Genomic DNA, 25,536 nt, shown 5'->3' with positions numbered 1-25,536 from the left:
TTGTTATCAGGAAAACTATGATCTATCTCATAAAAGTCATGGGTTTATTGATTAATAAAACGATATTTAATTATTCAGAACTGAAAATCGTGAAAAGGGTTTGTTGCTTTTGATGTGTGCGTGATCATATGCCATCCGCTCCGAGCTTATGTGCCGGGGCTCAGCCCCGGACAGCCCCGGCCCAATTTAACCCCTGGGTGTGTATTAGGTGTGTATTAGGCATGTGTTCTGTGTGTGTTAGGTGTGTATTAGGTGTGTATTAGGCGTGTGTTCCGTGTGTGTTAGGCGTGTGTTCCGTGTGTGTTAGGCGTGTGTTAGGTGTGTATTAGGTGTGTATTAGGCGTGTGTTCCGTGTGTGTTAGGCGTGTGTTAGGTGTGTATTAGGTGTGTATTAGGTGTGTATTAGGCGTGTGTTCCATGTGTGTTAGGCGTATGTTCCGTGTGTGTTAGGCGTGTGTTAGGTGTGTATTAGGTGTGTATTAGGCGTGTGTTCCGTGTGTGTTAGGCGTGTGTTCCGTGTGTGTTAGGCGTGTGTTAGGTGTGTATTAGGTGTGTATTAGGCGTGTGTTCCGTGTGTGTTAGGTGTGTGTTAGGTGTGTGTTCCGTGTGTGTTAGGTGTGTGTTAGGCGTGTGTTAGGTGTGTATTAGGTGTGTATAAGGTGTGTGTAGCGGTTCACTATTGGTGGGTGGAGCACAGAGGACGGCAGGACAGAGATCAGGTTCACAATAGCGTTTATTGCTCGACTTTTCAGTTTCACAAACACACTCTCCCAGCCACACGCATACACACACACGCAAGTCATCTGGTGCGGGAGAGTCTCCCTTCCGCTCTCGCTCTCCCTCCTCATATAGGGCGCGGTCACTGGGAAGACACACAAACACAGGTTAATTGCTCTCAGGTGTAGTGATTCTGCCACTTACCTTCCCTGACTCCGCGCTCCTGTCACAGACCGGCGCTTGACCACGCCCCTGCTGCCACATACCCCCACCGCCCGACTCAGGCCGGGCGGCCGTCCGGCCTGCAGCCGACTCCCCCCCCCCCCCCCTTGACGGGAGAGGAAGTCCGCCACGACCATCTGCGCCCCCGACGTGTGGACCACCTTGAAATTAAAGGGTTGGGGCGCTAGATACCAACGGGTGATCCGCGCATTGGCATCTTTCATGCGGTGGAGCCACTGGAGGGGCGCGTGGGCCGAACAGAGGGTGAAAGGGCGCCCCAGCAGGTAGTACCGGAGGGCGAGAACCGCCCACTTGATGGCCAAACACTCTTTCTCTATTGTGCTGTAGCACCCCTCACACACCGACAGCTTCCTGCTGATATACAGGACAGGGCGGTCCTCCCCCTCCACCTCCTGGGACAAAACCGCCCCCAGCCCTCTGTCCGACGCATCGGTCTGTAACATAAAGGGGAGAGAAAGGTCAGGGGAGTGTAGAAGTGGCCCCCCACACAGTGCAGCCTTTACCTCCGAGAAAGCCCGCTGGCACTGCTCCGTCCACTGGACCGGATCTGGTGCCCCCCTTTTAGTGAAATCAGTCAGCGGGCTGGTGACGTCCGAATAATTAGGTATAAACCTACGATAATAGCCAGCCAGCCCCAGGAACTGTCTCACCCCCTTTTTGGTCTTGGGCCTCGGGCAGGCCGCAGTTGCTGCCGTCTTATTAATTTGGGGACGCACCTGCCCGTTGCCCAAGTGGAAGCCCAGATACCGTACTTCCACCTGCCCAATCGCACACTTCTTTGGGTTGGCTGTGAGCCCCGCTCGCCTCAGCGACCTAAGGACGGCCCTCAGATGTTCAAGGTGCCGCTGCCAGTCATTACTATAGATGATGATGTCATCTAAATACGCGGCTGCGTAAGTGGCGTGAGGGCGGAGGACCCTGTCCATCAGCCGCTGAAACGTAGCGGGCGCCCCAAACAGCCCAAACGGAAGGGTGACGAATTGGTGTAAACCAAACGGTGTGGAAAAGGCCGTTTTTTCTCGGGATAGTGGAGTCAAGGGGATCTGCCAATATCCCTTCATCAAATCCAGCGTCGAATAAAAGCGAGCAGTGCCGAGTTGATCGAGCAACTCATCAATACGAGGCATTGGGTACGCATCGAATTTAGACACCGCGTTGACTTTTCTATAGTCCACACAGAACCGGACCGATCCGTCGGCCTTGGGTACCAAGACCACCGGGCTGCTCCAGTCACTGTGGGACTCCTCGACGATGCCCATTTCGAGCATGGTCTGAAGTTCTTCCCGAACCACCTTTTTTTGTGTTCGGGTAGCCTGTAAGGGTGGCTACGCACTACCACCCCCGGGGGCGTCTCTATGTGGTGCTCTATGAGGTTAGTGCGACCGGGCAGGGGCGAGAACACATCCGAAAACTCGGTCTGCAACTGGGCGACCTCTGTGAGTTGGGTCGGGGAGAGGTGGTCTGCACAGGGGACCGGAGAGGTACGTGATGCCAATGTCCCTTTTTGAACCTCCGGCCCCAGCTCCGCCTTCTCCGGAACCACCGACACCAACGCCACGGGTACCTCCTCGTTCCAGAGTTTAAGCAGATTGAGGTGGTAAATCTGTAGCGCCCCACCCCTGTCCGTTCGCCCCACCTCATAGTCGACGTCCCCGACTCGCCGTGTGACCTCAAAGGGTCCTTGCCACTTGGCGAACAATTTGGAGCTTGACGTGGGCAACAGTATGAGGACCTTATCTCCCGGTGTGAACTCTCTAAGGCGCGTACCCTTGTTGTACAGGCGGGCTTGCCGTTCCTGGGCCTGCCGCAAATTCTCCTGAGTTAGGTGGGTGAGCGTGTGGAGTTTTGCGTGCAGGTCCATAATGTACTGAATTTCATTCTTACTTTCTGAAGGTCCCTCCTCCCAATTTTCCCGCAGCACGTCCAGGATGCCGCGCGGCTTACGCCCATATAATAATTCGAACGGGGAGAACCCCGTGGAGGCTTGGGGGACCTCTCGCACTGAGAACAGCAAGGGTTCGAGCCACTTATCCCAATTACGTGCGTCCTCACTTACGAATTTCTTAATAATATTTTTGAGGGTGCGGTTGAACCGTTCCACTAAACCGTCCGTTTGTGGGTGATACACGCTGGTGCGGATCGGCTTAATCCCCAATAACCCATACAGTTCGCGCAGTGTTTGTGACATAAACGTAGTGCCTTGATCAGTCAGAATCTCTTTCGGGATTCCAACTCGGGAGATAACGCGGAAGAGTGCCTCTGCAATACTGCGTGCTGAGATATTGCGCAGAGGCACTGCTTCCGGGTATCACGTTGCATAGTCCACCAGAACTAATATAAAGTGGTACCCTCGTGCTGACCGATCTAATGGCCCGACGAGATCCATCCCAATTCTCTCAAACGGGGTCTCGATTAACGGTAGAGGGCGCAACGGCGCTTTTGGAATGGCCGCTGGGTTTACTAACTGGCATTCGCGGCATGCCGTACACCACCTACGGACATCGCCGCGAATCCCCGGCCAATAGAATCGGGCCATTATTCGGGCTAGTGTTTTATCCTGCACCAAGTGTCCAGCCATGGGATTAAAGTGAGCCGCCTGGAATACCAATTCCCGGCGGCTCTTCGGAATTAAAAGCTGTGTGACTCGCTCCTTAGTTTGAGTGTCCTGCGTCACTTGGTATAATCTATCCTTCATAATCGCGAAGTAGGGGAAGGACAGGGTGGCGTTCGGCTGGAGCGTTTGACCATCGATTACTCTCACTTGGTCAAACGCATGCCGCAGCGTCTCGTCTCGCGACTGCTCTAATGGGAAATCCGCGAGGGATTCCCCAAGAGAGAGAGGAGGAGCCGGCGGCTCCTCACTCTGACGCGGAGATGACGTAGACGGCTCTGTGACAGCTGCTCCCGCCAAAGCGACACCGGGACCTCCCCCTGTCAAATGGCAGGACCCACTCTCTACTAGGCGCATCATTAAACCCCGAAATCCCGGCCAATCAGTCCCCAAAATTAAAGAGTGGGTAAGGCGAGGATTAACCGCCGCCTTCACTATAAATTTTTCCCCTCTGAAAATAATGTGGACCGACACCAAAGGGTAGCGGTGAACATCCCCGTGCACACACAACACCTTCACCCCTTGTGCTCCCCCCAATGCCTCGTTTTGAACCAGGCTTTGGCGAATTGAGGTCTGATTACAACCAGAATCCACCAACGCCTGATATGTAGCCCCTTGGATACTCACCGGTATGCGATACGCTCCGGCCCGATCGAGGGCGGCCTCTGGCGCGTCGGGGATCTGAACCACTGCGCCCACTTCCATTGCTGTGCACTGCTGTTGAAGGTGGCCCGGCTCCCCGCAGCGCCAGCAAACCGGCCCGGGTTTTCCCTCTGCACCGGTGATCTGGGGCTCACTCACCTGAGGTGGAGGAGAGATAGACACAGAAGGGAGAAACGGGAGGGCACCGCAGGTGCGGCGGGCCGGCTGGGGTGGAGCCGGCCCCCGCCTCCGCGGTGGGGGAATGGGGCGAGGACGGGACACAGGAGGAGGGAGAGGGAGAAAGAGAGAAGAGGAGAGAAGAGATGATGCCATCTGCTGGCCTGCCGCCGGGACAGCCACCAGATGATCCTCCGCCAGCTCGACTGCCTGATCCAGCGACGCTGGGCGGTGGCACTGGACCCACTCCGCGGTTCCTGCTGGTAAGCGGGCGATGAACTGTTCCAGTACCACCTGGTCAACGATTCCCTCGGCGTCGCGATCGTTGGCCCTCAACCACCGCCAGCAGGCGTCCCGGAGCTGCTGGCCGAACGCGAACGGCCAGCCGACTTCCTCCAACCGCAGCGCGCGGAAGCGCTGGCGCTGTTGTTCCGGTGTGCGCCCCATGCGCTGGAGGACGGCCCGGCGGAGGTCCGTGTAGGCCAGCCGGCGGTCGGCGGGGAGCTGTAGCGTGGCGAGCTGTGCCTCTCCCGTTAGCAGGGGGAGAAGGCGCACCGCGCGCTGCTCCATCGGCCACCCCGAGGCTTCGGCGACCTGTTCAAATAACGTGTCGTCCTGCGGGCCCATCTTGGTGACAGTGAGGGGAGACGGGCCCGCGGTAGGAGTGCTGGTGGACCCCGCCGACGCGAGGAGGTGCCGGAACGCCTGTCGATCTTCTTGTTCGGCCAACACCAGGGCCTCGAACCGCTCTTCTTGCTCCTTTCGGAGGGTGAGTAGCGCCTGGTGCTGGCTTTGCTGGGCCGTGGCGAGGGCGTGGACCAGTTCAGCAAACGGGGAGGACTCCAAGGGGCTGTGAGGCCACTTACCTTCCCTGACTCCGCCCTCCTGTCACAGACCGGCGCTTGACCACGCCCCCGCTGCCACAGTGTGTGTTCCGTGTGTGTTGGGCGTGTGTTAGGTGTGTATTAGGTGTGTTTTCGGCGTGTGTTTTCTGTGTGTTAGGCATGTGTTAGGTGTGTATTAGGTGTGTGTTAGGCGTGTGTTCCGTGTGTGTTAGGCGTGTGTTAGGTGTGTATTCGGCGTGTGTTTTGGTGTGTTAGGCGTGTGTTAGGTGTGTATTCGGCGTGTGTTTTGTGTGTGTTAGGCGTGTGTTAGGTGTGTATTAGGTGTGTATTTGGCGTGTGTTCTGTGTGTGTTAGGTGTGTATTAGGTGTGTATTCGGCGTGTGTTTTGTGTGTGTTAGGCGTGTGCTAGGTGTGTATTAGGTGTGTCTTAGGCGAGTGTTCCGTGTGTGTTAGGTTTGTGTTAGGCGTGTGTTAGGTGTGTATTAGGTGTGTCTTAGGCGAGTGTTCCGTGTGTGTTAGGTTTGTGTTAGGCGTGTGTTAGGTGTGTATTAGGTGTGTCTTAGGCGAGTGTTCCGTGTGTGTTAGGTTTGTGTTAGGCGTGTGTTAGGTGTGTATTAGGTGTGTGTTCCGTGTGTGTTAGGCGTGTGTTAGGTGTGTATTAGGTGTGTATTAGGCGTGTGTTCCGTGTGTGTTAGGCGTGTGTTAGGTGTGTATTAGGTGTGTATTAGGCGTGTGTTCCGTGTGTGTTAGGTGTGTGTTAGGCGTGTGTTAGCTGTGTATTAGGCGTGTGTTCCGTGTGTGTTAGGCATGTGTTCCGTGTGTGTTAGGCGTGTGTTAGGTGTGTATTAGGCGTGTGTTCCGTGTGTGTTAGGCGTGTGTTCCGTGTGTGTTAGGCGTGTGTTAGGTGTGTATTAGGTGTGTATTAGGCGTGTGTTCTGTGTGTGTTAGGCGTGTGTTCCGTGTGTGTTAGGCGTGTGTTAGGTGTGTATTAGGTGTGTATTAGGCGTGTGTTCTGTGTGTGTTAGGTGTGTATTAGGTGTGTATTAGGCGTGTGTTCCGTGTGTGTTAGGTGTGTATTACGGTAGGTGTTTATTAGGTGTGTGTTCTGTGTGTGTTAGACGTGTATTAGGTGTGTATTAGGCGTGTGTTCTGTGTGTTAGGCGTGTGTTAGGTGTGTATTAGGTGTGTGTTAGGCGTGTGTTCCGTGTGTGTTAGGCGTGTGTTAGGTGTGTATTAGGTGTGCATTAGGCGTGTGTTCTGTGTGTGTTAGGCATGTGTTAGGTGTGTATTAGGCATGTGTTTTGTGTGTGTTAGGCGTGTGTTAGGCGTGTATTAGGTGTGTATTAGGTGTGTGTTAGGCGTGTGTTCCGTGTGTGTTAGGCTTGTGTTGGGTGTGTATTAGGTGTGTATTAGGCGTGTGTTCCGTGTGTGTTAGGCGTGTGTTAGGTGTGTATTAGGTGTGTATTAGGCATGTGTTCTGTGTGTGTTAGGCGTGTGTTAGGTGTGTATTAGGCATGTGTTCCGTGTGTGTTAGGTGTGTGTTAGGTGTGTATTAGATGTGTATTAGGCGCGTGTTCCGTGTGTATTAGGTGTGTATTAGGTGTGTGTTCCGTGTGTGTTAGGTGTGTGTTCCGTGTGTGTTAGGTGTGTGTTAGGTGTGTATTAGGTGTGTATTAGGCGTGTGTTCCGTGTGTGTTAGGCATGTGTTAGGTGTGTATTAGGCGTGTGTTCTGTGTGTGTTAGGTGTGTATTACGGTAGGTGTTTATTAGGTGTGTGTTCTGTGTGTGTTAGGCGTGTGTTAGGTGTGTATTAGGCGTGTGTTCTGTGTGTATTAGGCGTGTGTTCCGTGTGTGTTAGGCGTGTGTTAGGTGTGTATTAGGTGTGTATTAGGCGTGTGTTCCGTGTGTGTTAGGCGTGTGTTAGGTGTGTATTAGGTGTGTATTAGGCGTGTGTTCCATGTGTGTTAGGCATGTATTAGGCGTGTGTTCCATGTGTGTTAGGTGTGTATTAGGCGTGTGTTCCGTGTGTGTTAGGTGTGTATTAGGCATGTGTTAGGTGTGTGTTAGGTGTGTATTAGGTGTGTATTAGGCATGTGTTCCGTGTGTGTTAGGTGTGTGTTAAGTGTGTATTAGGTGTGTATTAGGCGTCTGTTCCGTGTGTGTCAGGCATGTGTTAGGTGTGTATTAGGCGTGTGTTTTGTGTGTGTTAGGCATGTGTTAGGTGTGTATTAGGTGTGTATTAGGCGTATGTTTTGTGTGTGTTAGGCGTGTGTTAGGTGTGTATTAGGTGTGTATTAGGCGTGTGTTCCGTGTGTGTTAGGTGTGTATTACGGTAGGTGTGTATTAGGTGTGTGTTCTGTGTGTGTTAGGCGTGTATTAGGTGTGTATTAGGCATGTGTTCTGTTTGTGTTAGGTGTGTGTTCTGTGTGTGTTAGGTGTGTGTTAGGTGTGTATTAGGTGTGTGTTTTGTGTGTGTTAGACGTGTTAGGTGTGTATTAGGCGTGTGTTCCGTGTGTGTTAGGTGTGTGTTAGGCATGTGTTAGATGTGTATTAGGCGTGTGTTCTGTGTGTGTTAGGCGTGTGTGTTAGGTGTGTATTCTGTGTGTGTTAGGTGTGTGTTAGGTGTGTATTAGGTGTGTGTTTTGTGTGTGTTAGACATGTGTTAGGTGTGTATTAGGCGTGTGTTCCGTGTGTGTTAGGTGTGTGTTAGGCGTGTGTTAGATGTGTATTAGGCGTGTGTTCTGTGTGTGTTAGGCGTGTATTAGGCGTGTGTTAGGTGTGTGTTAGGTGTGTATTAGGTGTGTGTTTTGTGTGTGTTAGGCGTGTGTTAGGTGTGTATTAGGCGTGTGTTCTGTGTGTGTTAGGCGTGTGTGTTAGGCGTGTATTAGGCGTGTGTTAGGTGTGTGTTAGGTGTGTATTAGGTGTGTGTTTTCTGTGTGTTAGGTGTGTGTTAGGCGTGTGTTAGGTGTGTATTAGGCATGTGTTTTGTGTCTGTTAGGCGTGTGTTAGGTGTGTATTAGGTGTGTATTAGGCGTGTGTTCCGTGTGTGTTAGGTGTGTGTTAGGCGTGTGTTAGGTGTGTTAGTGTTCAGAAGCAGAACGCAGGGTTTAATCACACAGACAAAGAAGAATGATATAAATTTAATGATGTGATCAGTGCGATGTTGTAGCACGCCTGCCTTCTCGTTATCACACTGGCACATCGCAGTGATAAATCAGTCTCAGCTTGTGTTCCTGGCGTCTTTTATTGCTTTCTCACCTGTTTTTATTGCAAAATTCTCACAGTGTTCTCTGAAAAGTATTGGCACTCCCTATACTCAAATTTTCTGCTGTATAAATACTTAAAATCTTCCAGTAGAATTCAGAGTAGTATGTCATATCGTATAAATGATTAAAGCCTGCTCTGTGTGTGTGTGTGTGTGTGTGTGTGTGTGTGTGTGTGTGTGTGTGTGTGTAAAGTGCTCTGGAGTTCATTGAGTGTGTCAGTGTGTTTATGTTAGATATAAACCTATCTCTCAGCACCGCCATCATGAGTGTGTGGGCAGAGGAACATTCCTGGCAATAGTTTAGAATACATACTGTCATCACCTGCCTCTCTCTCTCTCTCTCTCTCTCTCTCGCGCATGCGTGCTCTGTGTGTGTGTGTGCGTGTCTTTCTCTCTCTCGCTCTCTCTCTCTGCGTCTCTCCTCGTCTTTGTCTCTCTGTATCTAGGTGTCTCTTTGCCTGTCTAATTCTCTCTCTCTCTCTCTCTCTCTCTCGTTTCCCTCATTGTCTCTCCCTGTCTGTCTCTCTTCCTGTCGTGTGGAGGTCGCACCTTCCCTGTTTCCGCTCTGTGGTTTATTACTCAGTGAGGCTCCTCTCTGTCTGTCTGTCTTTCAACAGGTCGCTCGTCTGTACGTCAAGCTCTGATACACTGGACACACACACGCATACACACACACACACAGACACACACACACACACACACACACACACAAGAACTTTGACCCTTTCTGTTTGATGATGTTAGAGGCTAAGGAGAGGCACTGAGGCCTCTGTGTGTCTGTGTGTGAGAGATTTGAATTGTCTTAGAATGTTGTACACTTCCTGCTCTGACATCATGTGCTGGTAGTATGTTTCTAAATTGAGTTCATTCAAACTAGGCTTGTGTGTGTGTGTGTGTGTGTGTGTGTGTGTGTGTGTGTGTGTGTGTGTGTGTGTGTGAGAGAGACTGTGTGTGTGTGTGTGTGTGTGTGTGTGTGTGTGTGTGTGTAGAAGATTCACAAGAGATTTTTTATTTTTAATGTTATTTTCGATAAATCTCAGGGGTACCAATAACTTTGCACCATGCCATATGTTGTTATGAGATCTTTATGATACTCACTCTCTCTCTCTCTCTCTCTCTCTCTCTCTCTCTCTCTGTCAGCATGTGGGTCGGGTCAGTACAAGGCACTGATGGGAGCGAGTGTGTGTCGTGTGTGTCCAGTGAACAGTAACACACACTCTCCTGGAGCTGCTGTGTGTTCCTGTCGCCCTGGTTACTACAGAGCACCAACCGACACACCTGACATGGCCTGTACCAGTGAGTCTCATACCCCACACACACACAGTCTGTAGTTAATGGAGTGGAATAAATGCTTTAACAATATGGTGAAATTCAGCACCTACGAAGTTAGGACACGCCCCATATATAAACTCAGACATGCCTCATTAAATATGGACACGCCCCCTTAAACACACATACACACTCTCTCTACATTTAGTATGCTGTCTTCTTGCCTTGACTGTTATGATGTGATCTAATCCTTGTCTGTGTGTGTGTGTGTGTGTGTGTGTGTGTGTGTGTGTGTGTGTGTGTGTGTGTGTGTCAGAGCCCCCCTCTGCACCTCGGAACATTGTCCCGCAGGACAATGACACAATGGTAGTGTTGGAGTGGAGTGAGCCTGTGGAGCGCGGTGGACGCTCGGACCTGTCGTACTCTGTGGAGTGTGTGCGCTGCAGTGCAAGTGTGTGTGTGCCATGTGCGGAGAGTGTGCTGTATCGGCCCGCGCAGTCAGGATTGACGGCGCGGAGAGTGGTGATCCACGGCCTGCAACCACACACACGCTACACCTTCACCATCTTTGCTATCAACGGAGTTACAGCTGCCAGCAACACACATGCTGCATCAGTTAGCATCAACATCACCACCAGCAGCTATGGTGAGTTTCACACACACACACACACACACACACACACACACACACACACACACACACACACACACACACACACGCACACTGCTCTCATTACTTATACTACTCCATTTCTAGTTGCAGGTTAATGTGTAACGACATACATACATTTATTTTATATCTTATGTATAGTCACTGTGTGTGTGTGTGTGTGCAGTCCTCGTCCCAGTCTCAGGAATCAGGAGAACAAATGTATCTGAGACAAGTCTGACTCTGAGCTGGAATGTCCCGGAACACACACTGCACACCATAACAGAGTTCCAGCTACGATATTCTCTACAGGTACAGAGAGAGAGAGAGAGAGTGTAAATGTTCCCACAAAGAACTTGTGTGACTCGTTACAATAATCAGGTACTTACAAAATGTGTGTGTGTGTGTGTGTGTGTGTGTGTGTGTGTGTGTGCATGTAGGGTGAGGACGAAGCATGGCAGTATGTCAGCAGTAAACTGAACTCAGTGGTTCTGCCGAATTTGTCTCGCTCATCTCAATACAGAGTTCAAGTACGAGCCAGAACCAGCGCTGGTTACGGACAGTTCAGTAGCCTTGCTACAGTCAGAACACTGCCTGATGGTACACACTCACACACACACACACACACACACACACACACACACACACACACACACACACACACACACACACACAACATTTGCAACAAAACCATGTTTGTTAATTCCACTTTTCACTCTCTCCGTCTCTCAGATGCCGAGTCTCACACTCGCATGATAGTGACTGGTGTGTTGGTTGCTATGGGACTCCTTATCCTCATCGCCGTAGTAACTGTTGCCATATTTTGCTTCCGGTAAGATTTTAGGTTGGAAGAGAATCAACAACAAAGGTTGATTAGTACTCATACACAGATACAAGAAAATTAGTAATTAGCATGTGTATTTACACTTTCATTTTACACACACACACACACACTGTGCATAATGGGTAATACACATACTGACACACGCTGACACACACTGAGAATTCTCTAGTAAAATTAGGATGTGGATGTGTTTATAATGCAGAATATTAAAGGAAATGAGAAAGTGGAGCCAGTGTGTGTGTGTGTGTGTGTGTGCGCGTGTTAACAGGATGTTTCCACCCCGAACCATCACCATAGATCTGCTCTCTAGAACAATGAAGCTGACCCAAGCACTAACACATGCGCTCACAAACACACACACACACACACACACACACACACACACACACACACACACACACACACACAAAAAAAAAGCTATAGGAACCCACACCCAGTACTATTTATGTCTTGCAGAGAGAGAGTCAGTGTGTGTGTGTGTGTGTGTGTGACACACTGTTATCTGCAGCAATAATATTATTATTACCTCTCAATCATCTCAGCTGTAATACTCACAGGACTTCAAAGATTTCTAGCTTTCATTCACACTCTCTCTCTCTCTCTCTCTCTCTGACTATCTTTCAGAAAGCATAGCAGAATGAGGGACTCAGAGTTGGATAAAAATGGACAGTATCTCATGACTCCAGGTGAGTATAGCACAGATACCAAAGTGTGGTTGTAATTCCGGGGACCATTTAAAAATCAGTACTATTTACAGTATGTGTGTTTTAGTGTTTTAATTATTAATGATTTAGTCAATATTTTGTGTGTGTGTGTGTGTGTGTGTGTGTGTGTGTGTGGTTGCCATGTTTTCTCAGGCATGAAAGTTTATATCGATCCATTTACATATGAGGACCCGAACGAAGCAGTGCGAGAGTTCGCTAAAGAGATTGACGTCTCGTTCGTGAAGATTGAAGAGGTAATCGGAGCAGGTGAGATGTGGTTACTATTAAAAGCTCTCATCTTTCTTCGTAGAACAGCAGTAATGCACACACACACACACACACAGGCCAGTATTTTTGATTCACTAGAGTACGTCACAATTCATACAGCTCTTGCTCAGCTGGATTCTTTAAAACAGAGACAGAGAGAAAGCATTGTACCTGCAGGTGTGGTTTATATTAAAAGCTCTCAAGTTTCTTTGGAGAACAGCAGTAATGCACACACACACACACACACACACACACACACACACACACACACACACACACACACACACACACAGGTCCCCACCAGTTATATGAGATTGCCTTTGTATTCATGTTCATGATGGTGCTGGCATGTCTGTGTGTGTGTGTGTGTGTGTGTGTGGGTGGGTGGGTGATCCTGGGGCCTATCTATACATCTTTGCTTAAGCAACACTCTGAAATGTTTTAATGCATAATATTTTCTGCATGTAAAATATAAATATAAATAAGCGTATAATGCTTTAGTGACACAGAGTCTCACAGTAGCTGCTGTGAGTTTGTACCACATAAACCACAGAAAATGAAAACTGTGTTGCTTTATTAGGAGTTTCTTGCACAAATCTACTAGGAAAGTCTGAAAAAGTTTACATTACATTACATTACATTACATTACAGACATTTAGCAGATGATCGTATCCAGCACAACATACAATAAATGCAAAAGTCAGGTACATGGAGTGCTGAACTTCTAGACAAGAAAGTTCTAGTGCCAAGTGACCAAGTAACAGAATAACACCTAGTGTAATATTATGTTGAAGTAACAGCCAGCAAACAGCTAAGTAAAACAAGCCAACCATACAAATGAGCTGACAAAATACAACTAAATGTTGTATGCACATCTGGAAAAGCATGGACTTTAACACTGTAAAATATGTGGAAACTGAGCATTTAGGAAAGTAGAATTTAAACCTCAAAAAGTATGGAATTTGAAAATGGAAAAGTACGGAAATTGGGAAAAAATTTTAGAAAAACATGTTTTTATGGAGGGCGGCACGGTGGTGTAGTGGTTAGCGCTGTCGCCTCACAGCAAGAAGGTCCTGGGTTCGAGCCCCGGGGCCGGCGAGGGCCTTTCTGTGTGGAGTTTGCATGTTCTCCCCGTGTCCGCGTGGGTTTCCTCCGGGTGCTCCGGTTTCCCCCACAGTCCAAAGACATGCAGGTTAGGTTAACTGGTGACTCTAAATTGACCGTAGGTGTGAATGTGAGTGTGAATGGTTGTCTGTGTCTATGTGTCAGCCCTGTGATGACCTGGCGACTTGTCCAGGGTGTACCCCGCCTTTCGCCCGTAGTCAGCTGGGATAGGCTCCAGCTTGCCTGCGACCCTGTAGAAGGATAAAGCGGCTAGAGATAATGAGATGAGAGATGAGATGTTTTTATGGATATTCATATGTTTTCTTTGTACATGTCCTTAGTGTCAGCCTCCCTAAAGCATGTCATATTTCACGATTTTTTTTACACGGTACAGTCATTGACTTTTTAAAAAGAAGAACAAACATTAAACCTACAAATTCTGGAATGTTTAATGCTCTGGGAAAAGCCTTAAAACCTGTTGAATATTGCCATGAGGCAAGGCCAAGGATACTGTAGTAAAAACTCATGAGGATTTGTTTTTTTATTTAACCAAGGTAATAGTTTCTCGTCTCTCCTCACGTGTGTGTAGGGGAGTTTGGTGAGGTGTGTCGAGGACGCCTGCGTGTTCCTGGTAAGAAGGAGAACTACGTGGCTATCAAGACTTTAAAGGGGGGCTACACAGACAAACAGAGGCGGGACTTCCTGTCTGAGGCGTCAATCATGGGCCAGTTCCACCATCCCAACATCATCCACCTGGAGGGAGTGATTACTACTTCCTGTCCATCCATGATCATCACCGAGTACATGGAGAATGGAGCACTTGATTCATTCCTCAGGGTGCGTTCAGGGCTCTGTCATTGTCAAGTCAAGTTTATTTGTATAACGCTTTTAACAATAAACATTGTCGCAAAGCAGCTTTACAGAATTTAAACGACTTAAAACATGAGTTAATTTTATCCCTAATCTATCCCCAATGAGCAAGCCTGTGGTGACAGTGGCAAGGAAAAACTCCCTCAGACGACATGAGGAAGAAACCTCGAGAGGAACCAGACTCAAAAGGGAACCCATCCTCATTTGGGCAACAACAGACAACATGATTATAACATTAACAGTTTTAACATGAAGACAGTTTCGTTGATGTTATAAACTCTTCATTGATGGAAACTTGAGTGCAAAACTGTTCATGACAACTGCAGTCCTAAAGTTAGCAAGTCAACTGTAGTCCTCAGCCATAAAAGCATTACTGTAAGTGTCCAGAGCATCTTCCAAGTGTGACTTTCAACTGTCCATATGGGGCCGTCCTCCACAGGAGCGATGCGATAAGACTCCAACATGTGTGAGAATGCGAGAGTTCATGACTAGATAGCATTCTTATTAGAACCTAAAACATTAGTCATTCGATGGTTCTGTTCCAAATGCTACATGTTCCAAGTCCCTGGTTTTCATTAAGTCAGTATCATTGTCTGAAATACAAATTCAATTTGTAGCATTGCTGCTAAACTACTAGTCTTTTCTGAGTTTTGAACACTCTCTCTCTCTCTCTCTCTCGTTCTGCCCCTGTGTAGATGAATGATGGTCAGTTCACCCCCCTGCAGTGTGTTGGTATGCTTCGTGGTATAGCCAGTGGGATGAAGTACCTCAGTGAGATGGGCTTCGTCCACCGAGACCTCGCTGCCCGGAACATCCTCGTTAACAGCAACCTGGTGTGTAAAGTGTCTGATTTTGGTCTGTCCAGGTTCCTGACGGAGAGTTCCTCAGACCCAACGTACACCAGCTCGCTGGTGAGAGCGCGTGCGCGCACACACACACACACACACACACACACACACACACACACACACACACACACACACTCTTATTGCAATAGACTTAATTTAGGTTGACAATTATAATTAAGCATTTTTCTAACACTCTCCTATCATTTATCATGTTAATCTCTCTCTTGTTTTTCTCAGGGTGGGAAGATTCCGATTCGCTGGACAGCTCCTGAGGCAATCGCATTCCGTAAATTCACCTCCGCTTCCGATGTCTGGAGTTACGGCATCGTCATGTGGGAAGTGATGTCATTCGGAGAGCGGCCATATTGGGACATGAGCAACCAGGATGTAAGTGTGTGCCTGTTTCTGTGTGTATTAGCATTTATTCTCTCTCTACATATTTAACACTGCAATGCAGGTATGTAACATCAGTTATCCAACACCCATAATAATGTTATTTTGGACACTTCAAACTATCAATCCTATTTGGGAGAAGGTTCCTTAGGTGGGCAAAATGTTTGGGCAGCATTTGTATGCCTGAGATAGATTGCCCCAGTAACACATAATGCAATATTGAGAAATACCTTGAGCCATAATAAAATTAGGAAAATATCACAATATAAAAATCACAATATTGGTAAATACCTTTGTATTCTAATTTTTGTGCAATTTTGTGTGTTTGTGTACCTCAGGTGATCAATGCTATAGAACAAGATTACCGTTTGCCCCGCCCCACCGATTGCCCTGCCTCCCTGCATCAGCTGATGTTGGATTGTTGGCAGAGAGAGCGTGCATCCCGCCCCCGATTCTGTGACCTCGTAAACTCTCTTGACAAGCTTATTCGCAATCCCACCTCTCTCAAACACACCACTCACTCACAGGACGGGTGAGTAACTTTGTAATTCCTAATCGACTCCATAAATCCATCAATAAATTTAAACATGTTTTAATTTTAATGAGGCCCTGTTGTTGTATTTATTGTTGATTATAAGCCACGAAACACATGTAAACTGGTTTAGGACGGAGGTTTGCATACTTCAAAGAAACCGAGACAATGGTCTAAAAAACTTCCTGTTGAAGAAGCGGGTGTTTTTGATTGCTGTCCTCAACTGGGAAGCTTTCAGACATTAAAAGATTTGTGCTCTGAGAACTATCAACTTCCAGAGTAGCCACTTGATATATTGTGAGCCTCACTTTTGCTTTGTATAAAAGTGTTTGAGTGATTTGAAAAGACCAGCCTTAACACTGACAGCTTTATAGAGTTGTTGGGCCTTCCAGTCCAAACTTGACCAGAGGTGAGCATGGCCATCCAAGTTTCTCATTAAAAAGAATCAGAGTTTCTCTCACAATGCAGTTGTAAACACCTCAAAAATCACTTCCAGTCTATAAAAGACATCCACCTGCCAAACAGCATCAAAGTACAAGAAGAAAAATCCTTAAATCCGTTCAGTAGGTTTAGAAAAGATGACGCATTCCTGGCAGGCAACAAAAGCATCATGGGTGAGGTCATGGAGAAGGGACATGTGGAAAAGGGATTAGTTCTTTCGAGATGATGGACGAGTGTGGTATAGTCCCGGTCGTTGAGTTTGCCACAAGAGGAAAAGGGTAATTTGTGTGGTATTCAACTGCGCCTCATCATTTCAAGCCACTTTCCTGGACTTGGAGATGATTCAAGGTCCAGGACGTATGAATACCCTCCTTGGGGGTCAAAAATCCATCAAGAACCAGTGGCAGTCATGGTGAATGTTGAAGGAGGTTGATTTCTTAAGACAGTAGTGACCATAGTTACACCTTAGAAGATTCCAACTATCAAACTGTGAGAAAGGTCCTCAGAAAGGTACTAACCACCATTCTGGGCAGCTTTTACATGGATTATTGTCTCAAATCTGTGAAACAGGCCATGTTCCTGATACAGAAACCTCTGAGAGCAAAGAAGTAATGACCCACACTTACCAAATCACCTAGCCCAAGTCCAACCTTAGAATGACTGCTTATCTTATCTGTATCAGAATACCAGACCTTGTCGAGACTGTATCTCGGGTACGATATGGAACAGGGCTTCTTGCTGGAACATTATCACCGTTTTATCCCACATTTCACATGCTTTTGAAAATGTATATGTGGCTGCTTACAGTCAAGTCACTTTTGGCCACAGCTGCTCTAGTCCCCAGAAAGCAAGCTACTCCTGGCCAAATTCGGTTAAGTTTTGGCACATAGAGATCTTCTTTTAAACCTAAATGCTTACTGTTGAGTCAGTAGGGTTTTTTTTTTTTGCATGTACCATTATAAAGAATATTTCTATTTTTATTACCAATTATAGTTTTGTATCTGTATTGCCTTGGGCAAGTTGGCACAGATATGTCCTTCATGAACAGTAAAGTTTAACTTATTTTATGTTTTGGTGATGGTAGTGAACCGATTTTAGAGAATGACCCATGTACAAGTTATCCAGAATGTTAGTTGGACCTTTCTGCAGAGTTGGCACAGCTTGATAGCTAAAGTCTGCTAAGGGTCACCACTGGGGCACAAGAGAAATATAAAGAAATCAACTTTTCCTCAAGGTCTACCATGATTGCCACTGGCTTCAAGAGGGTATTTGCCTGATCTGGGACTTGAATCATTTCCAACTTCATTTGGACTGGAGTAGCCGACTGTCTGGGGACTCAAGCAGGACTCACTACTATTAGCTAAATTTTACAAAATTAGATAAACGTTAGTTGCTCAGTCGTGGAATCACTTCCAGAACTATGGGGGTCAAAGAAGCAAAAGATCATGGCCAGTTTTAAAATAATGTTACTTTTCCATACCACAATGGAAGCAAAAAAGAAAGTACCCCCACTGATACAGGAACGATAAAAGTGGATTAAAGTCAGGAGGAACTCTCACTTCACCACAGATGAACTTTACAGACCTCCAGGGACACATCGACTGTTTCTATCTTCAAAGGTACTTTAAACAGTGTGATGAGTAAAGTTTCACTGCTGCATCCTGAACTCTTCCCTTTCCACTGCCTTGGTCTGGGTGGAGCGCTCCATCTAAACTCGTCCAGGTCACTGTGAACAGCTTGTGCATAGACACAAACACTTCCTGTTCTGCTACCACTTTGGAAAGGGGTTGATGATAATATGAAGGAAAACATCTAATGCGCTTCTAAATGCTCATCACTAAATCTGTCACTTGAGATCCACCCCCCTCCCACCCCGCTCCTGTCACGGTGGAATGTCCCGGTGGTCAAACAATAGAGATGCACAGAATGACGTTCTTTCAAATCACACCGCACCCAACAGAGGAGATGCAAATATGCGTGCACACACACACACACACACACACACACACACACACACACACACACACACACACACACACACAATGTCTGTTAGGAATGCCCTGTCCATCAAAAGAAAAAGTGTGTGTGTCTTGCTGGAATGAACCCCTCTGGTATGTTGGAATGTCCTGTCACAGGAGAACATCCTAAACATTGTATGAGAGGTGTGTGTGTGTGTGTGTGTGTGTGTGTGTGTGTGTGTGTGTGTGTGTGTGTGTGTAAAATGTGTCTAGATTTACATCTAAATAAGTGAAATTCTCAAGAATGTGAGTGCTTTCCTTGAAGTCCCTGGAAACCAAATGCTAATCTAGCCAGAAAATGTTACCGTGGTGAGCAAAAGCGAATCTAGAAAGTGAAAGTTAATCTAGCGAGCATAGCCATTGTGTAAATAGATGTTGCTGTATGAATCCTGATTTAGTTGCTGGGACAGATTCTCAGACAGAGAGCTGTCAGTCGAGTATGATCTTTAGAACATGCCCATTAGGATCACCAACTGCTGACTGAGAGTACTGTCATATTCCTGTTGTGGGATTTTTATTAAATCTTTGCTGGATGCTTAATGGAAACTCATGCCATATGCTCGTCATGATCAGTGCTTTTATTCTCATCTCATCTCATTATCTCTAGCCGCTTTATCCTGTTCTACAGGGTTGCAGGCAAGCTGGAGCCTATCCCAGCTGACTACAGGCGAAAGGCGGGGTACACCCTGGACAAGTCGCCAGGTCATCACAGGGCTGACACATAGACAACCATTCACACTCACATTCACACCTACGGTCAATTTAGAGCCACCAGTTAACCTAACCTGCATGTCTTTGGACTGTGGGGGAAACCGGAGCACCCGGAGGAAACCCACGCGGACACGGGGAGAACATGCAAACTCCACACAGAACGGTCCTCGCCGGCCACGGGGCTCGAACCCGGACCTTCTTGCTGTGAGGCAACAGCGCTAACCACTACACCACCGTGCCGCCCAGTGCTTTTATTAATTTGTTTATTTGTTTGTTTTTTAGGTTGTTGCTGGATCAGCGTCCCTCACTCTCTCAGTGTATGTCTGTAAGTGAGTGGCTGAAGGGTATCAAAATGGAGCGATATGAGGAGAACTTCATACAAGCTGGGTTTACCACGTTAGAGCTCATCGCTCAGATCAGCACTGAGTGAGTAACATGCGCACACACACACACACACACACACACACACAAACAAACACACCAACCGTTTCTCTCTTGTTTAGTGTTACTTCAATACCAGAATAATCATCATCACAGTGTGTGGTCTGTCTTGTGTGTGTGTGTCCGTGTGCATTGGGAGGGATGTGTTTGGGTTTATGGGAGTGGAGATGAGATTAAATAAAAGACTGAGCAATGATTGTGATGTTAGAGATAATACGGGCATCTGTTTGTTAAACAGTACTGAAATAACGTTTCTGACTTTCTCTCTATTTGGCTTTCTCTCTGTCTGCCTCACGCTCTGTCTGTCTGTTTTTCTATCTTTCTTTCTCTCAGGGACCTGCTGCGTATCGGTGTCACCCTGGCTGGTCATCAGAAGAAGATTCTCTCCAGCATCCAGACCATGAGAGTCCAATCCAAAAACTCACTGAGATACTGAACACACACGATGGAAAAGTCTCCTTCCCATGATCCTTTGCACTTCGAGACCACTACACATGATGGCCAACCATAGTGTCTCCACAAGGAATACCTTCATCGATCACACCCACCAGTCGAAACTCACTATATTTGTAGATGTCATAGGACGTGCTCCATGTCCATCTTTGGATCGTGCCTGATGACATCACACTCTGTACATTTCAGCATCCAATCAGAGCTCACCGTTTTTACAAAAGATCTATGATGTCATTACACATCGCCGTGCCTCATAGACCAACCACTGTCCGGCATTCCATGGTGTGTTCGCCTAACTGGCTGAGCTTGCACTCGGATGTTGAGGAGAGACAGACTCCTTCCCATCGTGCCTTGCATTTCCAGTCTGGTATACATGACAACCAGTCAGTGTATGTCCACTAGGGATGACATTACACCATGAAACTTCATGACGTTAAGGAATTATGATGTATTTATGACACAGTTCTGTGGTGTTTACATCTGATTGGATAATCCTCCGCTCTGGGATCGCCCAATCACATCCCACCATTTCTTGCACTTCCTGTTTCAGGTGACACTCGGTCAAAGTGTCTCCATGAAGGATGACATCACATCGTTAAACTGTGCCATCATTATGACATCACAGTGCCTAGCAGACCTTTCACTGTGTGCTGTTCCATGGTGCCTGAAGCTGAGTGGCTAATGCTGTGCTTTAGTTTTGTCCAGTTACTTTTGAGAAAAGACTTAGTAGGATGTACAGATTTAAAAATGAAGTTGTGGTTGCCTTGACAGCAGTTGCTATGGTAAATTTGTTGCCATTGACACCTTCATAACATCACAGCTTTTTCCCTTTCCCTGATGGTTTGGACCAATCAGGATGCAGGCAGCAGGACGGAGGTGACCTGTAGCCTTTTAGCCATGAACTTTGACCTTAAATTTTGCCACAGAAACACGCTGCCACTTCACATTCTGGGATTTTAACAATGGAATCTTCATATTGAAGGTCCGTTATATTTGAATGAGCCGATGATTATTTTGTATAATTTTTTTTGTATGAAATAAATGATTTGAATAAAATATAAAAAGAGAAATGATTTGAGAAGTCAGTCAAAGTGACTGTGATTATTAGAGTGAAGATTTTCGACAATAGCCCTGTACACTTGCCACTGAGCAGCCTCGTTTATTTAGTCATGTGTATACACACAGACACCGTAATTAGTAAAGGTGAATGAAAACATCTGCATTGTGGTTGCAGCGTTATTCACATTAGCACCAGTGTTAGTATTAGCATTAGCGTCAGTGTTAGCATTAGTATTAGCATTAGTATCAGTGCTCTATTGTGTTACATGGTCCCCTAGGTATCTGGAATATTTTGACAGCATTAGAACTTAGAAGATAATGTATTTTTCCATTCAAAAATTAGCTTCTTATTTTGTCTAGATTTCATGCACCAACATGTCCATGACAGTATCATGGTCTGGCGAGGAAACAGCATTCCAAAGAGGAGGAGAAGCGGGTTTCACTTTTCTCCTCTCACCATTTCCTGTTTATTCTTGCTATAGTTCATTCTGTTGCTCCTATCATCTGTGTATCATTCAATCGTTTATCCCACTTCAGTGTGTGTGTGTGTGTGTGTGTGTGTGTGTGTGTGTGTGTGTGTGCGCAGGGGGGTGCAAGAGGGAGGCAGTGAGGCTGAAAAGATAAACATAGGGAAGGAAAGAGGGAGTAAAAAATTCACAGCATATTTTGTGGAGACAGAACAGCTGGCTTAGATTTACAAAGAGAGACAGAGAGGGAGAGAGAGAGAGAAACAGAGACAGGGAGGGAGAAAGAGAGAGAAGCAGAGACAGGGAGGGAGAGAGAGAAAAAGAGAGACAGAGGGAGAGAGAAACAGAGTGAGAGAGAAAAACAGAGGGAGGGAGAGAGAAACAGAGGGAGAGAGAGAGAAACAGAGAGAGACAGAGGGAGGGAGAGAGAGACAGAGGGAGGGAAAGAGAGAAACAGAGGGAGGGAAAGAGAGAAACAGAGAGACAGAGGGAAGGAGAGAGAGGGAGAGAGAGACAGGGAGGAAGAGAGAGAGAGACAGAGGGAAGGAGAGGGAGAGAGAGACAGGGAGGAAGAGAGAGAGAAACAGAGAGACAGAGGGAGAGAGAAAAAGAGAGAGAGAGACAGGGAGGGAGAAACAAACAGAGAGACAGAGGGGTGAGAGAGAGAAAAACAGAGACAGGGAGGGAGAGATAGAGAAACAGAGAGAGAGAGAGCAAGAGAGAAAAACAGAGGGAGGGAGAGGGAGAGAGAGAGACAGAGGGAGGGAGAGAAACAGAGAGACAGGGAGGGAGAGATAGAAACAGACAGAGAGGGAGGGAGAAAGAGAGACGGAGAGAGAGAAACAAAGAGAGACAGAGGGAGTGAAAGAGAGAGAGAAACAGAGAGACAGAGGGAGGGAGAGAGAAACGGAGAGACAGAGGGAGAGAGAGAGAGAGAGACAGGGAGGGAGAGAGAGAAACAGAGAGGGAGGGAGAGAGAGAAACAGGGAGGGAGAAACAGAGAGAGAGACAGAGGGAGGGAGAAAGAGAGAGAGAGGAAGGAGAGAGACAGGGAGGGAGAGAGAAACAGACAGACAGGGAGGGAGAGAGCGACAGGGAGAGAGAAAGAGAGAGAGAGAAACAGACGGGGGAGGGAGAGAGAGACAGAGGAGAGAGAGAAACAGAGAGGGAGGAGAGAGAGACAGGGAGGGAGGGAGAGAGAAACAGAGAGAGAGACAGATACAGAGAGACGAGTTGTGTTTTTTTGTCTTATTAACTTGGAGAGGGAACACAGAGGCTGGTGAGGGAGCGATTGTTTATAGCTGCTATAATGTAAGTGAGAGCAGGTACTGTCTTGTTTCACACATTGCACAACATTAAACGTAACTGTAAGTGGATAAAAATTGAAATATTCTATAATAAATAAAAATGGTAATTGTTGGTAAATTGCTGTGGTATAAGAGGAATAAAATACTTGTGGATGTGCTGTGAGAGGAACATAATCAACATTCAGGGTGGTAATAGTAACTCCATGAAAACCCTTAACACTGAGAAGAGTCTGAGTTTAGTAAGTGTGTGTTTGACCCGGCTTTAAATACACTTCCTGTTTAAGGATAATGTAAACACACACACAAACCATTTTACAAAGTTAGTCACACACTAGCGCTTTAATCAAAGACATACACACAGGTGTGAAGTGGAAATTGAATTTAAAAACAGACATACTGAAACACAACCAGAACGTTATTACACACACACACACACACACACACACACACACACACACACACACACACACACACAGAGCGAGAGAGAGAGAGAGACTGATGTATGCCAGACACAACTGTCACTCTTTTCATAAATACTTATTCAAAGAGAATATCATTGAATTCACAGCTGTGAATGTTCACACACACATACAACTGACCTTTGATGACCTAGAGGAAAGTGTAAAATCCTCCTTCTGTATCTTTATACAATTCTGATAAAACTATGACTATCTCTCTCTCTCTCTCTCTCTCTCTCTCTCTCTCTCTCGCTCTCTCTCTCTCTCTCGCTTTGTCTACAACCCCAATTCCAAAAAAGTTGGGACAAAGTACAAATTGTAAATAAAAACGGAATGCAATAATTTACAAATCTCAAAAACTGATATTGTATTCACAATAGAACATAGACAACATATCAAATGTCGAAAGTGAGACATTTTGAAATTTCATGCCAAATATTGGCTCATTTGAAATTTCATGACAGCAACACATCTCAAAAAAGTTGGGACAGGGGCAATAAGAGGCTGGAAAAGTTAAAGGTACAAAAAAGGAACAGCTGGAGGACCAAATTGCAACTCATTAGGTCAATTGGCAATAGGTCATTAACATGACTGGGTATAAAAAGAGCATCTTGGAGTGGCAGCGGCTCTCAGAAGTAAAGATGGGAAGAGGATCACCAATCCCCCTAATTCTGCACCGACAAATAGTGGAGCAATATCAGAAAGGAGTTCGACAGTGTAAAATTGCAAAGAGTTTGAACATATCATCATCTACAGTGCATAATATCATCAAAAGATTCAGAGAATCTGGAAGAATCTCTGTGCGTAAGGGTCAAGGCCGGAAAACCATACTGGGTGCCCGTGATCTTCGACCCCTTAGACAGCACTGCATCACATACAGGCATGCTTCTGTATTGGAAATCACAAAATGGGCTCAGGAATATTTTCAGAGAACATAATCTGTGAACACAATTCACCGTGCCATCCGCCGTTGCCAGCTAAAACTCTATAGTTCAAAGAAGAAGCCGTATCTAAACATGATCCAGAAGCGCAGACATCTTCTCTGGGCCAAGGCTCATTTAAAATGGATTGAGGCAAAGTGGAAAACTGTTCTGTGGTCAGACGAATCAAAATTTGAAGTTCTTTATGGAAATCAGGACGCCGTTTCATTCGGACTAAAGAGGAGAAGGACGACCCAAGTTGTTATCAGCGCTCAGTTCAGAAGCCTGCATCTCTGATGGTATGGGGTTGCATTAGTGCGTGTGGCATGGGCAGCTTACACACCTGGAAAGACACCATCAATGCTGAAAGGTATATCCAGGTTCTAGAGCAACATATGCTCCCATCCAGATGACGTCTCTTTCAGGGAAGACCTTGCATTTTCCAACATGACAATGCCAAACCACATACTGCATCAATTACAGCATCATGGCTGCGTAGAAGAAGGGTCCGGGTACTGAACTGGCCAGCCTGCAGTCCAGATCTTTCACCCATAGAAAACATTTGGCGCATCATAAAACGGAAGATACGACAAAAAAAGACCTAAGACAGTTGAGCAACTAGAATCCTACATTAGACAAGAATGGGTTAACATTCCTATCCCTAAACTTGAGCAACTTGTCTCCTCAGTCCCCAGATGTTTACAGACTGTTGTAAAGAGAAAAGGGGATGTCTCACAGTGGTAAATGTGGCCTTGTCCCAACTTTGAGATGTGTTGTCATGAAATTTAAAATCACCTAATTTTTCTCTTTAAATGATATATTTTCTCAGTTTAAACATTTGGTATGTCATCTATGTTCTATTCTGAATAAAATATGGAATTTTGAAACTTCCACATCATTGCATTCCGTTTTTATTTACAATTTGTACTTTGTCTCAACTTTTTTGGAATCGGGGTTGTAACAGCAAAAGCGAACAGAATACTCATGACGGAACATATGCTTTCTGTGTGTGTGTGTGTGTGTGTGTGTGTGTGTGTGTGTGTGTGTGTGTGGTGTAACTGACAACATTAGAAACTCTATACTGGAGAATCATTTGGTTTTGATTTGAGAGAGAGAGAGAGAGAGAGAGAGAGAGAGAGAGAAAGTGTGTGTGTGTGTGTGTGTGTGTGTGTGTTTAATCATACAGTTCCAAATGCCCAGAGTTGAGATCTTTAAAGAATTCTGATGTTTATGACAAAGGATCAGAAACATTCTTGAGGCTTTTGCGTGTGTGTGTGTGTG

General features: G+C 46.5%; 1 protein-coding gene across 2 annotated transcripts in view; it reads left to right on the top strand.

Annotated features, from left to right (window-relative positions):
- Window positions 1-21,125, top strand: part of ephb4b (eph receptor B4b) — a 49,348-nt gene extending 28,223 nt beyond the window's left edge. The window contains exons 1-14 of one of the 2 annotated variants that reach the window (XM_060937859.1): window positions 8,757-9,128; window positions 9,641-9,796; window positions 10,086-10,415; window positions 10,606-10,730; window positions 10,859-11,018; window positions 11,151-11,250; window positions 11,887-11,948; window positions 12,120-12,233; window positions 13,927-14,174; window positions 14,903-15,118; window positions 15,293-15,442; window positions 15,787-15,980; window positions 19,433-19,576; window positions 19,925-21,125. In XM_060937859.1, the coding sequence (XP_060793842.1) occupies window positions 8,858-9,128; window positions 9,641-9,796; window positions 10,086-10,415; window positions 10,606-10,730; window positions 10,859-11,018; window positions 11,151-11,250; window positions 11,887-11,948; window positions 12,120-12,233; window positions 13,927-14,174; window positions 14,903-15,118; window positions 15,293-15,442; window positions 15,787-15,980; window positions 19,433-19,576; window positions 19,925-20,027 (2,373 nt within the window). In that variant the 5' untranslated portion in view covers window positions 8,757-8,857 and the 3' untranslated portion in view covers window positions 20,028-21,125. Of the gene's footprint in view, window positions 1-8,756; window positions 9,129-9,640; window positions 9,797-10,085; window positions 10,416-10,605; window positions 10,731-10,858; window positions 11,019-11,150; window positions 11,251-11,886; window positions 11,949-12,119; window positions 12,234-13,926; window positions 14,175-14,902; window positions 15,119-15,292; window positions 15,443-15,786; window positions 15,981-19,432; window positions 19,577-19,924 lie in introns of those variants that run through there. The other variant, XM_060937858.1, reaches the window with a different exon arrangement.
- The last annotated feature ends 4,411 nt before the right edge of the window (window positions 21,126-25,536 follow it).

This window comes from Neoarius graeffei, chromosome 13 (genome assembly GCF_027579695.1).
Source record: "Neoarius graeffei isolate fNeoGra1 chromosome 13, fNeoGra1.pri, whole genome shotgun sequence".
Lineage (NCBI taxonomy): Eukaryota > Metazoa > Chordata > Actinopteri > Siluriformes > Ariidae > Neoarius > Neoarius graeffei.
This window is presented reverse-complemented; position numbering and strand designations above follow the sequence as displayed.